This window comes from Geotrypetes seraphini, chromosome 3 (assembly GCF_902459505.1).
Source record: "Geotrypetes seraphini chromosome 3, aGeoSer1.1, whole genome shotgun sequence".
Classification (NCBI taxonomy): Eukaryota; Metazoa; Chordata; class Amphibia; order Gymnophiona; family Dermophiidae; genus Geotrypetes; species Geotrypetes seraphini.
The window spans coordinates 27795552-27813405 of NC_047086.1; the positions used below are offsets into that span (position 1 = coordinate 27795552).

The following is a 17854-nucleotide window of genomic DNA, read 5'->3' on the forward strand; positions in this document are numbered from 1 at the left end:
TGAAATTTCAATTTTGCAGGAAGAAGCATGGAAGCTGAGTGAATGTTGGTAAACACTAAACTTTTTTTTACAGTACAGCAAAAGTAAAGGAACTTTAATCATGATGTAATTTTAGAGGGGGCAGAGTCACCTGACAAAAAAAATTGCGAATATGTGAAACCGCGAGTGCTGAAACCGCGAATACGGAGGGAGAAGTGTAGTGCTTTACTCAGAATTACTCCCTCATGAGGCCAAAAATCCCTTCCTGCCTTTTCCTTTCTCCTCCCCCGGCACACCCTCAGGTTTGATCCCTCACACACCACTGGCACACTTTCAGCTCAAACTAAGCTTCCTCTGAAAGGTTCAAGGTTTATTAATATTTGATGTATCGCTGAATCTGATGTACACAAGTAAAAAAGAGATAAAATTATAGAGATACAAATTAAAATTCATTAACATCCAATTTAAGACAAGACAGACTTGAAATGGGGAGGAAAGAAGGGCAAAGATTACATTTGTTATATCTAGAAAAACAAATACGGGAAAAAACATAAGGAAACGGGGGTAGGTAAAAAATTTAAAAACTAAAAAAAATTTTTAATATTGAGTATTAAAAGTATCTTTAAAAAGGTGAGTTTTTAAGGATTTTTTAAAAGAAAGATGATCTTTTCTATTTGTAATATGTTGTGGTAAAGAGTTCCACCATTGTGGGCCCATGACAGAAAACATGTCAGCTCTTCTTGTTCCTATTGTTTTAAGGGAAGGTATAGCTAGTAAATTTTGAGAGGATGATCTGAGTGAGCGTACAGGATTATAAGGAATTAACATTCTTGATATAAACTGAGGCTCGTTGTGGACTAGGGTTTTAAAAATAAGCAACATTACCTTAAATAAAAAGCGGTGGCTGATAGGAAGCCAGTGAGCATCGATAAATAGTGGCGTAACATGATCGTATTTCTTAGCATTATAAATCAATTTAATGGCTGTGTTTTGAATAATTTGAAGATGTCAATTTTCTTTTTGAGAGATGTTGAGGAACCTAATGGATTTAGCGGTATATAAGAAATAAAATTATTATTATTATTATTATTATTAATAAGGAGTTACAGTACCAGGATTATCATATTTGGGAAATCAAAAAAGAGGCACAAGGTCCCACCTCCATTTCCCACCAATCTTGCCCCACCCCATCCCACTCATCATCAATTTCCTTAGTCCCCCTTCCCATCCTCTGTACTCTTTTAGTGCGCTCTCTCTCTCTCTCTCCCTCCAAGCCCCTCCCCCGTGGGTGCTTCGCTCTCTCCCTCCCTTCAATCTAGTTTTTAACTGTCTTGATATTGCCCTAAGTACTGCAGATCACAAAAGCACAGTAAAGCATTCTGTGCCAAAAAGGATAGCTCTGTCGTAATGTCGCCAAGAGCATGTTTAGGTATGTGCGGCCGCACAAATGGAATAAATAAATAAATAAATAAATAAAATCAATCTGGAATACAGCACTTTACTGGCTCTTCTAAATTGCTGATGTTTGCGCCGAAGAAAGGAAAGCTGATCATCGTTGTGTTGGGTTGAATTGATACTATAATCCTCATAAGGTCACTTACAGAATGGTTCTCTTTAGGAATAGAATTTTCAAAATTGGATTTACATCAAATATTAACAATTTCCAAAAATAATCCTATTTCTAATGTTGTACATCATAATAATTTATCAGATCAGTGGGTAATAAAGCACCCCATATAAAAAACTGGTTAAAAAAACCCAGATATTTTATTTCTAATTGAAACATGGTTAAAATCAAACGACGATCCAATTGTTACTTAATTATAAAATCTTATAGGTAAAAAAGGAGGAGGAGTTGCCATGATCTATAGGTGGATTCTTTTAATTCCCCAAATTTAGCAATACTGGCATGTCATGTAAAATATCCTAATTTGCAAGATTCCTTAATTTGTATGTTAATAACTGGAATCAAGCTATTCAGGAATTCATTCTTAATAATTCCATATATACTGATTATACTTTGATTCTTGGAGATATAAATCTTCACCTAGATCAACTTCAAGATAAAAGAGTACTGGACTTTTATTCTTTTTTACGTCCACTAGATTATTTAAACCCCCCATTCCAACAGACTCACATTAAAGGTCACCAATTAAATTGGATTTCTTTCAAACAAGAAATTGAGTAGGAGCTGTGAGAGGATCTGCTATGGGGGAAGAATATCTTACCTGCTAGCATTCAAACTTGGGAAAAGGTCAAACTTGGGCTACAGAAGGTTATTTCATTGTCCTCTTTTTTAGTTCAGTACTCTGCTTTTTCAGCAAAGTCAGTATAGGCAATAGTGTAGCCTTTAGAGCAGTGGTCTCAAACTCTCGGCCCACCAGGTACTATTTTGAGGCCCTCGGTATGTTTATCATAATAACAAAAGTAAAATAAAAGAGTTTCTTGATTATGTCTTTTTAGCTATAAATTACAATATTATTATTAAGACTTGGAGAGATTCAAGTTTCAAGTTTCAAGTTTAATAATTGTTTTGATTAATCGCTTAATCATATTTCAAAGCGATGAACAAATTAAAATTACAATTTATGGGAAACAATACATAACAAAACAATATATAATGACATTCAAAATTAAAAAATTACCATTACGAACTTATATACATAAGGAAAGGAGGGAGATGAAATACAAAATCAATATAGAAAAGTAGAACAAAAAAGGAAAAATACAAAATGAGTAACAAAAAGACAATATATTATAGCACAATAAAATAATCTAAGCTGCAGTGAGTTTCATTAATTATCAAAAGCATCTTTAAAGAGAAATGTCTTTAAGTTACTTTTGAATTTCTCAAGATTCTGATCTTCCCTAGGGCCTTTTAGCCGGGCGGTCCGCCCAGGTAATTTAGATGACCGCCCAGCTAAAATTAGATGGCCGCTGCTGCTCAACATTATAAAAAAACCAAAAACAAAAAACCGGCTTGGATATTTCACACCTTAGCCTGTAGCGAACTTATGCTCCGGGGTTCTAACGTGTGCGTGCCGGCTTCCCTTCTCTTCCCTCCGAAACCAGGGGGTGGGGGGGAAAAAGAAGGGAAGCCGGCACGCACATGTTAGAGCCCCGAAGCATGTGTTCGCTACGGGCTAAGGCGGGAGACAGGTCAATGAAGCTTACAATTTTCTGTTCTTGCTGCCAGGTCCTGCCTACTTTCTATTTCCGCAAAGGCAGGACCCGGCAGCATTTCTCCCAATAGGTCATCGCGATCTTGGGCCAATCAGCCTTCTTCTCCGATGGCAGAATTGACGTCGGGGAGAGGAATGCTGGTCGGCCTGAAGCGGGAGAGCTTGGGGCGGTAGCTTGGGGGCCTTTTATCTGATGGTGGAGGCTTGGGGGCCTGTTCCCCGATTGCAGCAGCATTGGCAGTGGCTTGGGGGAGGGCAAGGTGAAAGAAAGAAAGAGGGCAGGCAGGGAGACAGAAGGAAAGAAGAAAAAAAGAAAAAAAGAAAGGGGGCATGAAGAGAGAAAGAAAGAACGGGCAGGGAGAGAGGAAGAAAAAGTCGGGGGAGTGAATGAGGTCTGGAGGAGAGGAAGCATACAGGCTGAAAGAAGGGAAGAAAGATTGGATGCACAGTCAGAACATAAGAACATAAGCAGTGCCTCCGCCGGGTCAGACCATAGGTCCATCCTGCCCAGCAGTCCGCTCCCGCGGCGGCCCAAACAGGTCACGACCTGTCTGAATCACCAGAAGGGGTCCCTTGCCACCTTGGTTTCTCATTATAGTCCTATCTTCCCATCAAAGTCCTCACCCTCTGGTCTTGCCCATGCACAACATGGTTGGCTTTCTATACTTATTACCTGGTTAGCTTTCTATACTTGTGTTACATCCCAGCACCTCTCTCAGTATCCCACGATCCCTTTATCCCTCAGGAATCCGTCCAATCCCTGTTTGAATCCATGTACCGTACTCTGCCTGATCACTTCCTCCGGTAGCGCATTCCAAGTGTTCACAACCCTTTGGGTGAAGAAAAACTTCCTTGCATTTGTTTTGAACCTATCTCCCTTCAGTTTCTCCGAATGCCCCCTCGTACCTGTTGTCCCCCTCAGTCTGAAGAATCTGTCCCTATCCACCCTCTCTATGCCCCTCATGATCTTGAAGGTCTCTATCATATCTCCCCTGAGCCTCCTTTTTTCCAGAGAGAAGAGCCCCAGCCTATCCAACCTCTCAGCGTATGGGCAGTGTTCCAGCCCTTTTACCAGTTTCGTTGCTCTCCTTTGGACTCTCTCAAGTACCGCCATGTCTTTCTTGAGGTGCGGCGACCAATACTGAACGCAGTATTCCAGATGTGGACGCACCATCGCTCGATACAATGGCATGATGACTTCCCGCATCCTGGTTGTTATGCCCCTCTTTATGATGCCCAGCATCCTGTTGGCTTTTTTTGAGGCTGCTGCGCACTTTGCAGATGGCTTCAGTGATGCATCCACCAGCACACCCAAGTCTCTCTCTAGTCTGCTATCTCCCAACAATGCCCCCCCCCCAATTTGTAGTTGAATAACGGGTTCTTTTTCCCTATATGCATGACCTTGCATTTTTCCACGTTAAAGCACATTTGCCATTTGTTTGCCCAGTCTTCCAGCTTGTCCAGGTCCCTTTGCAGGTCCTCACACTCTTCCCTGGACCTAACTCTGCCGCACAGTTTGGTATCGTCTGCAAATTTTATAACCTCGCACTTCGCCTCCTTTTCCAGGTCATTGATAAATATATTGAAGAGTAACGGCCCCAGCACCGATCCCTGTGGCACACCGCTCGTGACTCCCCGCCAGTCAGAATATTGGCCCTTTACTCCGACCCTCTGCAGCCTACCCGACAACCAGTGCTTGATCCATCTGTGCACATCCCCTCCCACCCCTGTGGTTCCACAGCTTCCTAAGCAGCCTTTCATGTGGCACCTTGTCGAAAGCCTTTTGAAAATCGAGGTAAATGATGTCTATGGGTTCCCCATTGACATCATTTACCTCGAGAAGAAGTAAGTGCAACCAGAGACTCGTGAAATCACTAGACAAGGTAGGAAAAATGATTTTATTTTAAATTTAGTGATCATGTGTCTGAATTTATATCTGCTGTCTATATTTTACACTATGGTCCCCTTTTACTAAACCGCAATAGTGGTTTTTAGCGCAGGGAGCCTATGAGCGTCGAGAGCAGCGCTGGGCATTCAGTGCAGCTCCCTGCGCTAAAAACTGCTATCGTGGTTTAGTAAAAAGGGAGGGGGGTATATTTGTCTATTTTTCTATGGTTGTTACTGAGGTGACAGTGCATAGAGTCATCTGCTTTGACCTCTTTGAAAAAACCCCGAAATAGGAATGATAATTAACATTTTCTATGCATACAGTGTGTTTTGTGGGTTTTTTTTTTTTAATTCTATTGTTGGTAGATCATTTTGACTTGGTCATTTTAAAAGTAGCTCACAAGCCCAAAAAGTGTGGGCACCCCTGCTCTAGAACATCGCTCCTTAGTTTTATCAAGTGGTACAGTGAGGGGCCAGCACTTTACATCTTATCACCTCATTCTTTCTTTTTTCTCCTCATGTACAGCACAGTTCTTTATTCTAAGCAACTTTGGCATTAACAATACTACGGGTGTCTTATGCTACTTTCACTACCACTTGCAATCAGGTTCGGCATTTTAACATGGGTTTGGTTTTATATTTAGTTTTTTACCAGTATTTTCATTTATTTATTAAAGCAGCCTTTTTTAACAGCCCGATGCCCCTCCCCTATCAGTGTGCGGCAATCCACTGCCGACACTTTTTTGGCACCTCTTTCAACAGATCAAATATCATAGCCCCACTGTCGCGTGTTCACATTTATACTGCGTATGAGTTTATCTCATCAGTGCAGAGACCTTTTCGTTAAGTCCATTTTACTCTCCTTTTTTTACTTTCCCAAGTGCTGTGGTTTTATTCTTTGGTTTTAATAGAAGCTCATTTGAACAATAATTTAGATCTTTCCCAGGTTTCACTTTTCATCTACCCGGTCAGCTTGTCTTTGAGCTACTATCGGCTTATGTTTTCAAGATACACTCTGTATTATCAGCTGTTCATTTCCCATACGTTTACTTTTGCCCTGTTTAGGTCTATATAGTCTAGGCATACTGTTTGTAACCAGCCATCATTTTAAGTATGTATATGCCCTATTTTAGGGGGGGTTAAGTTCTTTTAGCATGTTATTTCATTAATTCTGAGTTTGGTGTTACAATATGTTGTTCTTGGTTTTTAGTTTACACATTATTTACTCTTTTCTATGACATGTTCGCATCGCAATTTTACTCAAAAGTATAAATAGGTATCCATATTTCTATTCAAGTTTCATCACGGTGCTCTGGTTTTGGCTTCAGTATTTGTCACTTCCGTCCACCAGGTCTGGCTATCCGTTACCGTCTCATATTTTAAAGACTCACTCGTTATAATTAGCGGTGATCCACACGTCTCTTCATAATGGACATGTCCGATTTTAGCATTTGAAACTTAGTACTATGGGTTTGGTCTTTTCTGGTTTCCTTTCTATAGTCTGCTTTTCGTCTGGAGTCTTGAGTTTAGAATTACATTTTATGACATATTTTTGTGGTTATCATTGTATGACATGTCTAAATCAGTCAAGTTATCCATTCTTTTTATTATTTTTTGTCCCCTCATACAGTGGCAGACCACCCCTGGTGCCAGCCCTAGGGGGGGTACACAGCCAGCTGGATCCAGAACCTTCCAAGCTGCTCTAAATGGCACCTGCACCTCAGCGTGGCTGCCACAGTTATTCCAAAGCAGAGTCGGCAGCCGCACTGAAGTGCAGGAAGGTCCCACGATGACTGCATTTGCCGCCTCTGCCTCAGAAGGGGTGGTCCAGCAGCTGAAGTCATTGTGGAACCTTACCGCAACTCCCTGCGGATGCCGGCCCACCTCCTCCAACGTCACTTACATCTTCCAGAGGCAGAGGCAACAGAAGCAGTCATCATAGGAGCTTGCTGGTTTGGAGGGAGATAGGAGCATAGAAGGGTGGTGGAGGGAGATAAAAGGGGCAGATGCTGATGGAATTGGTGTGCAGGGAAAGGAGAGGGAGACATAAGGGAGAAGCATACTGGATGGAATTGGGTTGGAGGGAAAGAAAGGGGGCAGATGCTGATGGAATTGGGAGGAAGGGAGAGGAGAGAGTGAAATGCCAGACCTTGGGGGTGTGGGAGAGGGAAGGAAAGAAGAGGAGAGAGATGCCAGACCATTGGAGGAGGGAAGGGAAGAAGCTGGATGCCAGAATAATAGGGGTGAAGGGAGAGATGGAATGGGAATACAAGGAGAGAATAGAAGGGGCAGAGAGAGGGTAGATAGTGGATGAAAGGAAGAGAATGACAAGACTATGCGGAAAGCAGAAACCAGAGAAGACAATATAGAAAAAAAATTATATTTATTTATTTTTTTGCTTTAGGGGAGATGCATCACTGTTTCTGTGGTGTTGCATTGTATGCAGAGTCCAGCTTCTTGGTGGTTCAATTTAACCTTTGTCTACGTTTTTCTATTTTATCCCCCCTTTTACAAAACTGTAGAGTGTTTTTTTTAGCACCGGCCATGGTAGCAATTGCTCAGAAGTCTATGAGAGTCTGAGCTGTTACCACCATGGCTAAAAACCACATTACAGTTTTGTAAAAGGGAGAGGGGTTAGTTTGTGATTACATATTCCATACTAGGCAAAGGTGTTTTCTGTGTTTTGTGTGTTCGAAAGACATGGTTTTCAGTTAGAATTGACTGTGTAGGATTGATCTGTACTAGTCTGGCTTGTTTAGTTTTACAATGGGTGTATTGATGTACTGCTCACTGTAGTATGTAAGATGCTGCCTTTTCCTAGGTACACTCTTGTGTGATGTGTGGATTGTTACTAAAAATCATGTTTTTCATACAGATGGGGGGGGTGTCAAAAAATGACAGGCCTCGGATGTCACATATGCTAGGTACACCACTGCCTTCATAGTTTATATCTAATCCACAAGCCTGCTTTTAGGACCTACAGGGTATGTATCCCTCTGATTCATGACAATTTCACTTCCCATGTTATCTTATCCATTCTTTTTATTATACAACTGCCCAGATAAGCATCATTCTTTGACGTGATTGGACCTTGAAAACTAACGGCAACAGTGTTCTCCCCAGAAATTTTTTCCAGCCATGAAAAACATTTGCTGCATTTAGTGAGCCACAAAAAACATTTGCTCCGTTTAGTGTGCCGGAGTTAAAAAAGTTTGAGAGACGCTGCTCTATACCATTTGAAAGAGGGCAAATATCTAATTATTCACTTCTAGAATTGGATACTTCTTAAATTTAATAAAAAATTATGGAACAGGTATCAAACCTTAAGAAAGGCAGTCATATTGAGCATTAGAAAATAACTAATAATTAACTAATACAAATAGTACACATTTAGGGCTCCTTTTACTAAGCTATCCTAGTGATTTTACCGCGTGCTTAACTCGCACAGAATTGCCACATGTGCTAGACGCATTGAGCTGGCGTTAGTTCTAGCCGTGTAGCGCAGCAATTCTGCACGCGCTAAAAATGCTATTGCAGCTTAGTAAAAGGACCCCTTAATTTTCCCCACCACCAAATTTCCTCGTCTCGCCCCACTTGGATACTTTTTCATGCCACCCGGCTGGAAAAAATTTCTGGGGAGAACACTGAGATTTATAAACTATAAAGAGTTTTACCTCATACAAAATTGTCATTTCTTTAATAAGACATTAACTATTTTTTTTATAAGGCCCTACAAATTCAAAATGTGGGCCTGCAAAGGGTTTGAGTTTGCTTTAGAGCAGGGGTGCCCACACATTTCAGGCTTGCGAGCTACTTTTAAAATGACCAAGTCAAAATGATCTTCCAACAATAAAATTTTAAAAAACACAAAGCACACTGTACACAGAGAAAATATTAATTACCATTAATATTCCGTGGGTTTTTAAAGAGGTCAAGGCAGCTGACTTTATGCAATGTCACCTCAGTAACAACTATACAAAAAATAGACAAATATACCCCCTCCCTTTTTACTAAACCGCAATAGCAGTTTTTAGCGCAGGGAGCTGCAATGAATGCCCTGCGCTGCTCTCGATGCTCATAGGCTCCCTGCGCTAAAAACCACTATTGCGGTTTAGTAAAAGGGGGCCATAGTGCAAAATATAGACAGCAGATAAAAATTCTCAAAACGGACACATTTTGATCACTAAATTGAAAATAAAATCATTTTTCCTACCTTTCTTGTCTGGTGATTTCATGAGTCTCTGGTTGCACTTTCTTCTTCTGACTGTGCATCCAATATTTCTTCTCTTCTTTCAGCCTACTGTATGCTTCCTCTCCTCCAGACCTCATTCCCCCCCCAACTTTTTCTCCCTCTCTCCCTGCTACTCTCCACTTTCTTTCTTTCTCCCTGCCCCCTTCTTTCTGTCTTTCTTTCTGTCTCCCTGCCCCCCTTTCTTTCTTTGTCTTTCTTTCTCCCTGCCCTCCCCCAAGTCACCGCTGCCACAATCGGGAAACAGACCCCCAAGCCACCGCCGCAGAGTTCTGAGCTCTCAAGGACAGAGGCGAAAGACCAGGCTACCACAAAGAAACAAGAGATGACCACAAAGCACTCCACATGGAGCCTGTTCCTGGACACAGGAGTATAAAGTTCAAATCTTTATTTCAATTTTCAAACTGCATCAACGAGCACTGAAGCCTAGAACCAACAAGGGCCATGTTTCAGCAAACTATGCCTTCCTCAGGGGTCTGTAAGACTCGTGATTCAAAAGCGCATGAAGTTGAGAGCTACATAGAAGCTACTGTGTGACCTTCCATAGTCAGGATAGCAAAGCCATTATGCTATGCTAAAGGTAATTTATATTCCACTTTATTCCTTGCAGATTCAGAACAGATTACATAAAGAGGGAGGCTAGATCGCAACAGGTTACGGATTGTTTTAGATTATTGAGAAGACCAGTTTTTGTACAGCTAAGTTTTTAAACTCTTGGGAAAATCCACTGCTTATTTCTAGGATAAGCAGCATAAAATCTGTTTTACTTTTTCTGAGATCTTGCCAGGTACTTTTGACCTGGCTTAATAGGCCTTGGCAATGCTTATGTGGGCCACTAAAAGGTTTAAACAGATTAGTTCAGTAGTTCCTGAATCTGATTCTGGATGTACTCCAGCCTGTCAGGTTTTCAGGATATTTTATTTATTTATTTCGATTTCTATCCCGTCCTCCCAGTAGCTCAGAACGGGTTACAAGCCAACATTCAAAATGGAAAACATTTTGGACAGTACAAGAGTATACAGCAACTTAAGTACAATTAAGACTATACAGCAACTTAAGTACAGGAGACTGCAGACAAGAGGGGGAATATAAGGGGGGTCAAGGGGTAGTTTGCAGTTAGAATTTCAGTTGAAGAGGAGGGTCTTTACTGCTTTCCGGAAAGTCATCTGAGAGTTCTGTAGTCTGATTTGTGGGGGGAGTTGGTTCCAGAGATGGGGAATGAAGTGGCTGTAGGAGCGTTTGCGGGCGGTTTCTGACAGGAGAGACCTTCCTGGGGGATACATAGGCGTTTCTTCGTTTCAGAGCGGAGGAGGCGGGTGGGCATGTACAGGGTTAGCTTGGATCCTATGTATGCTGGGGTGGTGGCGTAGAATCTTTTATGTGCTATCACCAGGGCCTTTCAAGCACAGCGTTGGTTGATTGGGAGCCAGTGCTCTGCATGGAGGGCTGGGGAGATAGGGTCATGGTAGTTGAGGTTGTGTAGGAGGCGGATTGCTGCGTTTTGTACATGCTGGAGGCGTTTGAAATCTTTTTTGGCCATTCCATATTCACAATAAATATTCATGAGAGAGATGTGAATGCAATAGATGCATTCAAATTGTCAGGAATGCCAGACAAATACTAACTAGGGAAGAAACAAAGAATTTGAACCCTGATGTTGTTATCCACCTCGGAACAAATGACTTAGCCAAGAATACTCCACTTGCAGACACAGAAAGCTTTTTGGGAACTGGGTAAGGGATTAAAACCTTTTGTAAAGACTGTAGCTTTTTCAGATCTGCTTACTTATAGGGAGAGGAAAGAGTACAAAATACTGAGAATTTCAATAGGTGGCTCAATGCCTGGTGTCATCAAGGAGGATAGGGTAACAAATGGAAAAACAAGAGACTGTATTTTAATGATGGCCTGCACCTTATATGGCAGGAAAAAGAATCCTAGCTGAGAAATTTAGGCAATATGTTTCTAGGCATTTAAACTAGAAGATGGAGGTGACGTATGTATGCAAAAGACAAGATATGATGGTAATAAAGACAGCAAAATGAAAACAATATTAGCAATTCACTTCTTATGTTAACAAATCTTTATGAGGACATCAACATAACATATGTTCATATAAATCTGTAATAATGTTGTGAGCCTGTGACACTGAATGACTCCCCTTTTCAAAACCCAGCATGCATCCAAAATAAGAGTGAGAAAAAGCCTCAGATTAACGTAGCAGTGTGAACCAACAGGTACAAAATAAACTGCCTTCAGTACTTTCACTGGCAAAAAAACTCCCTCACATAACAGCACAGGGCAAAGTCAAACAGAAGCACATTCAAGGACTTAGCTGAAAGAGACGACTCTGACTTTCAAAACTTCACAACAAGCGACCTTGTTTCACCAAACGATTTGGTTCATCAGGGGAATAATTCAGCCTTGAAAAGTGCAGCCATTTAGTGTCACGGGCTCACAACATTATTACATATTTATATGAACAATTCACTTCTTAGCAATGCAACAGGAAATGAGACCAAAAAATGAGATTGCTACGGAATAGTTGCTGGAAAGCAATGACCACAAACGCACAAATTCTAAGCAACAAAAATCAGGATCTGCAAGCTCTGATGTTAGAGGCAGACTTGATATTGTTGCTTACACAGACATAGATGAGACACAAACTTACCAGACCATAATCTTTTTGGGAAGGACAGAGATGATTGAAAAGGTGGAGGAGTACCTCTCTATGTAAAGACTGATATCAAACGACTGAAATGCAGGGGGCTTGGAGAAAAGAAGACGTGATATGGATCGCTTTGAAAAGAGAAGATAGAACTCCTATCTGCATGGGTGTTGTCTACAGACCTCCGACTCAATCGTAGCAAATTGATAAAAATCTGGTTACAGATATCCAAAAGTTGGTTCAGTGATTTCAACCTGCCGGATGCGGACTGGAAAATTCTGTCTGTAGAATCGGAAAGAAGTAGAGAGATCATGGATGCCTTTCAAGGATCTATGCTCGGACAAATGGTGACAGAACCCACAAGCAAAATAGCGATTATGGGTCTGGTGCTTACAAATGGTGAAAAGTGTCTCTAACGTCCGAGTGGGAGCCCACCTGGGAAGTAGCCGATCATCATACAGTTTGGTTTGATATAACAGCCAAAGAGGAGGATGACCACACAAAACTCAAAGTCCTAGATTTGAAACGTGCAGACTTTAGTAGCATAGGGGAGTATCTGAAGGGATTGAGGGGTACAGATAAGAGTAGAGGTAGATTATAGGGATGGGATTAGAGGTAAGTTATAAAATTAATCAGGGATCACTGTTCAGGCACTAGACCTGATGGGCCGCCGCGGGATGGACCTCTGGTCTGACTCAGCGGGGGCAACTTCTTATGTTCTTAAAAAGCTGAATGGATGGGTGGGTATAATTGAAGTGGAAAAACAGATGTCCAAATTGAAAGGAGCAATAAAAAGGGCTACTGACCTTTATGTGAGGAAAAGAAAAGAAAAGGAAATCAATATGGTTCTCCAAATTAGTGGCGGAAAAAATATAACGGCAAAAGAGTTGGTGTTCGTGAAATATTAAAAAACTCATAAAAAGGAGTACAGAATGGAATATCAGTTGAATGAAGGAAGCCACGAGAAACATGTCTAGCAAAAGTGTAAGCGGAAGAGAAAATGACTAGAAATATAAAAAGGGGAGACAAAAACTTTTGCAGGTATATTAGTGAAAGGAAGAAGACAAAAAAATGAAATTATGAGACTGAAAGAAGGTATGAACCACTATGTGAAGAGTGATGAGGAAAAAGTAAATGTGCTAAACAAATACTTCTGTTCAGTGTTCATGGAAGAAAATCCTGGAGAAGGACCACGATTGACTAACAAAGATACTCCTAAGAATGGCGTGGATACCGCACCGTTCACGGAAGTGTTTATGAACTTCAAAAACTGAAGGTGGACAAAGCCATGGGACTGGATGGGATCCATCCCAGGATATTGAGGGAACTCCGAGAGGTTCTGGTGGGTCCTCAAAGATTTGTTCAATAAATCCTTAGAGACGGGAGAGCTTCCATGGGACTGGAGAAGAGAGGATGTGGTCCCTCTTCACAAAAATGGTTGCAGACATGAAGTGGGAAACTACATGCCGGTAAGCCTCACTTCCGTTATTGGAAAAATAATAGAAATGTTGCTGAAGGAAAAAATAGAGAAATTCTTAGAATCTAATGGATTACAAGTTACAAAGCAACATCTGCCAACATACATGTTGAAGGAATAACTGCGGAGACTGCCAAAATCTTCCCTGATGATACCACAGACTCCCCCTCCCCACCCAAGGCTTGCCTGTGCTGAGACCGTGGCAAGAAGAAGGCTTTGAGAAGAGTTAGGATTACACATGCTGCATTAGAACGTAAGAATAGCCTTACTGGGTCAGACCAATGGTCCATCAAGCCCAGTAGCCCGCTCTCACGGTGGCCAATCCAGGTTACTAGTACCTGGCCAAAACCCAAGGAGTAGCAACATTCCATGCTACTGATACAGGGCAAGCAGTGGCTTCCCCCGTGTCTTTCTCAATAACAGGAACTTGTCCAAACCTTTCTTAATACCAGCTACGCTATCCGCTTTTACCACATCCTCTGGTAACGCTTTTCAGAGCTTAACTATTTTCTGAGTGAAAAAAAAATTTCTCCTATTAGTTTTAAAAGTATTTCCCTTTAACTTTGAATGTCCCCTAGTCTTTGTAATTTTTGATGGAGTGAAAAATCAATCCGCCTGTACCCGTTCTACTCCACTCAGGATTTTGTAGACTTCAATCATATCTCCCATCAGCCGTCTCTTTTCCAAACTGAAGAGCCCTAAACTTTTTAGTCTTTCCTCATACAAGAGGAATTCCATCCCCTTTACCATCTTGATCGCTCTTCTTTGAACCTTTTCTAGCGCCACTATATCTTTCTTGAGATAAGTAGACCAGAATTAGATGCAATACTCCAGATGAGGTTGCACCATGGAGCGATACAGGGGCATTATAACATTCTTAGTCTTGCTAACCATCCCTTTTTTTAATAATTCCTAGATTCTAATTTGCTTTTTTGGCCACCACCACTGCACATTGGTTGGAGGATTTCATCTTATTGTCTATGATGACACCCAGATCCTTTTAGTATGCACTAATCCCCAAGGTGGACCATAGCATCCGGTAACTGTGATTCAGGCTATTCTTCCCAATGTGCATCACTTTGCATTTGTCCACATTAAATTTCATCTGCCATTTGGACGCCCAGTCTTCCACTTTCCTAAGGTCCACCTGCAATTTTTCACAATCCACATATGTTTTAACAACTTTGAACAGTTTAGTATCATCTGCAAATTTAATCACCTCACTCGTTGTTCCAATTTCCAGATCTTTTATAAATAAGTTAAATAGCACCGGTCCCAGTTCAGATCACTGCAGCATTCCACTGTTTACTCTCCTCCATTGAGAAAAATGACCATTTAAACCTACCCTCTGTTTTCTATCTAATAATCACTTCCTAATCCACAACTGAACTTTGCCTCCTGTCCAATGACTCTTTAATTTACTCAGGAGTCTCTCATGAGAAACTTTGTCAAAAGTTTTCTGATAATCTAGACACACTACATCAACCGGCTCACATTTATCTACATGTTTATTTACACCTTCAAAAAAGTCAATCAAATTGGTGAAGCAAGATCTCCCTCGGCTGAACCCATGCTGACTCTGTCTCATTAAATCATGTTTGTCTAAGTGTCCACAGATTTAATTTTTATAATTGTTTCTACCATTTTGCCCAACACTGAAGTCAGGTTTACCAATCTGTAATGTCTTGGAACCCTTTAATGTCCTGGAACCTCTAATTTCCTAAAACCCCTTTAATTTCCTGGAACCCTTTATAAAAATTGGTGTAACATTAGCCACTCTCCAATCTTCAGGTAAAACAGATAATTTTAGCAACAGGTTACAGATCATAAACAGCAAGTCAACAATTTCGTGTTTGAGTTCTTTTAGTACCCTGGAATGAACACCGTCCATTCCAGGTGATCTACTACTTTTTAACTTGTCAATTTGGCTTAGTACATCTTCTAGATTCACCAAGATTTCTTTCAGTTCCCTTGAAAACCTTTTCTGGTTCAGGTAGATCTCTTACATCTTCTTCCGTAAAGACCGAAGCAAAGAATTTATTCAATATCTCCACTATGGCCTTATCATCCCTGAGTGCCCCTTTTGTTCCTTGATCATCCAACGGTCCCAAGGGTTCCCTCACAGGTTTTCTGCTTCTGATGTACTTTAAAAAATTGCTATGAATTTTGCATTTTTTGCACGTTTCTCTTCATATTCTTTCTTAGCTTTCTTTATCAATGCTTTGCATCTAACTTGCCATTGCTTGTATCTCGTCTTATTTTCTTCATTCGGATCCTTTTTCCATTCTTTAAAGGATTTTTTTTTTGCTCTAATAGCTTCTTTCACGTCACCTTTTAACCATGCCAGTTCTCGTTTCCTCTTCTTTCTACCTTTGCTGATACATGGAATACATCTGGTCTGGGCTTCCACAATGGTATTTTTAAATAAAATTCACGCCTGGTTTACAGTCTTAACCTTTGCAACTGGTCCTTTTAGCTTATTTTAAACCATTTTCCTCATTTTATCATAGTCACCTTTTCAAAAATTAAATGCCTCTACAGTAGATTTCTTTTGCAATGTCGCTCCCAACTCAAATTTAAAAGTAGACTGAAAACCCAACTTTTTCATATAGCCTTTAATTTATAACCCTACTCCCAACTGCTCACCACACTAACCAGCAGATTAACCATCCCCCCTAACTGTATCCACCCACTGGTTTGTTTAGAATGTAAGCTCTTTTGAGCAGGTACTTTCTCCTTCATGACTCTGACAGTGCTCTAGAAATAATTAATAGTACGAGTAACAGTATTTCATCCACTATTGCAGGGCTCACCTCTGGGTGCATATGTTTTTAGCCTCCTTCAAGCCTAATTCTCAGTTATGTTGATATGGTTTTTTAACAAAGAACCGTTAACATTTCTTTAAATAGGCAGAAATATATTCTTATAACATACATAAATATTGCACACCTTACCCCATCCAACAGAGTGTTTGCTAAATGGATGCGAAGGTCTTTACGAAATGGAAACTCCAGATTAGAAACATAAAACACTGAATTATCTCGATCAATCATAAAAACTTCATTTCTGCCATCAATCAACATCATATATCTGCAAGACAAAAAGTTAAAAGATGATTATACCCATCACCCACTGTTCTTTTGTAACTGAATGGCATAACATTTGGATTAATTAACAGCCTTCAGAGAAAAACAAAATTCAGGTTCATTGAAATTCACTACCTGACACTTTATAAAACAAACACAACCTTGTTCTTTTTCATTTTTTGTATTTTGTATCTATTACTTCCAAGGAACGAATGAGCAGTTGATCCAAATAACTCGGTGACAAAATTTGTCACCTTCCCTGCAGATAACCATGGGAAACCATTCCCATATCATTCTTTAAGGATAGAGGGAAGAATCAGAGCATGAATGGGAAAGGGGGGAAAGGGATTGGGACTTGCATAATGCCTTTTTGTAGTTTTACAACCATATTCAAAGCGGTTTACATACAGGTACTTCAAGCATTTTCCCAGTGGGCTAACAATCTGTCTAATGCACCTGGGGACAGTGGAGGATTGAGAGGATGATTCTCAAAACCCACTGTGCCTTTAATGATGGTCGCTAAACCAGTACCAGTGTGGAAGTATTATACCGGCCATGTGTGTCAGGGGTTTGCTTTATGATGGTGGCTGCCAAGGAGGTTGATTCACGGCAGCAGCGGGAGGGAGTGAGCATCCCTCCCACTGTCAGGAGCGGGCATCCCTCCCATTGTCAGGAGCGGTGTGTCAGGTGGGTTGCTTGATGGTAGAGAAGGGAGTGGGCATTGCTCCTGCTGATCTTCGATTTGGGGTCTTTTTTATTTTTAATTTGTGGGTGTATTCTGCATATGTGCCAATCGCTATCACCAGTGATCAGCACATGCAAATTTAGTGACCCCTTGCGACTCTCCGCAAATTTCATTTAAATGCATGAATTTTTAAGAATGACTTGCCTTTTTTTAATTGTTACAATAGCGGACGCAATAGCTGCCTGTTGGGTTTTACCACAAACAATAGAGAATCTTCCCCTAAGTGACTTGCCTGGGATCACAATGAGTATCACGGGGTTTGAACCCCCAACCTCAAGGTCTAACAGTCTGATGACTATTATCCAATGCTGCTCATCCACATTGGTACTAACGATACTGCCAGGTACCCCTGTGAAGATATCAAAAGTGACTGTGGCTCTGGGAGAGAAGGTTAAGCAGTCAGGTATGCTGGTGGTATTCACTGTCAAGGGTAAGGGTCAGGTTAGAGAAGCACACATCCTGGAGATGAATGTGTGACTATGTGTATGGTGTCGTTGAGAGCATTTTGGCTTCCTGGACCAAGGGATGATTTTCCAAGGGCTGCTGAGCAGGGACAGTATACATCTATCAAAGAAGGGAAGAAG

The 17854-nt window shown here is 41.0% G+C and overlaps 1 protein-coding gene across 1 annotated transcript in view; it reads right to left on the minus strand.

Annotated features, from left to right (window-relative positions):
• RNGTT (RNA guanylyltransferase and 5'-phosphatase) overlaps positions 1–17854 on the minus strand; it is a 599480-nt gene that overhangs the window by 367578 nt on the left and 214048 nt on the right. The window contains exon 9 of the mRNA XM_033938319.1: positions 16394–16529. Within this exon, the coding sequence (XP_033794210.1) occupies positions 16394–16529 (136 nt within the window). The remainder of the gene's footprint in view (positions 1–16393; positions 16530–17854) is intronic.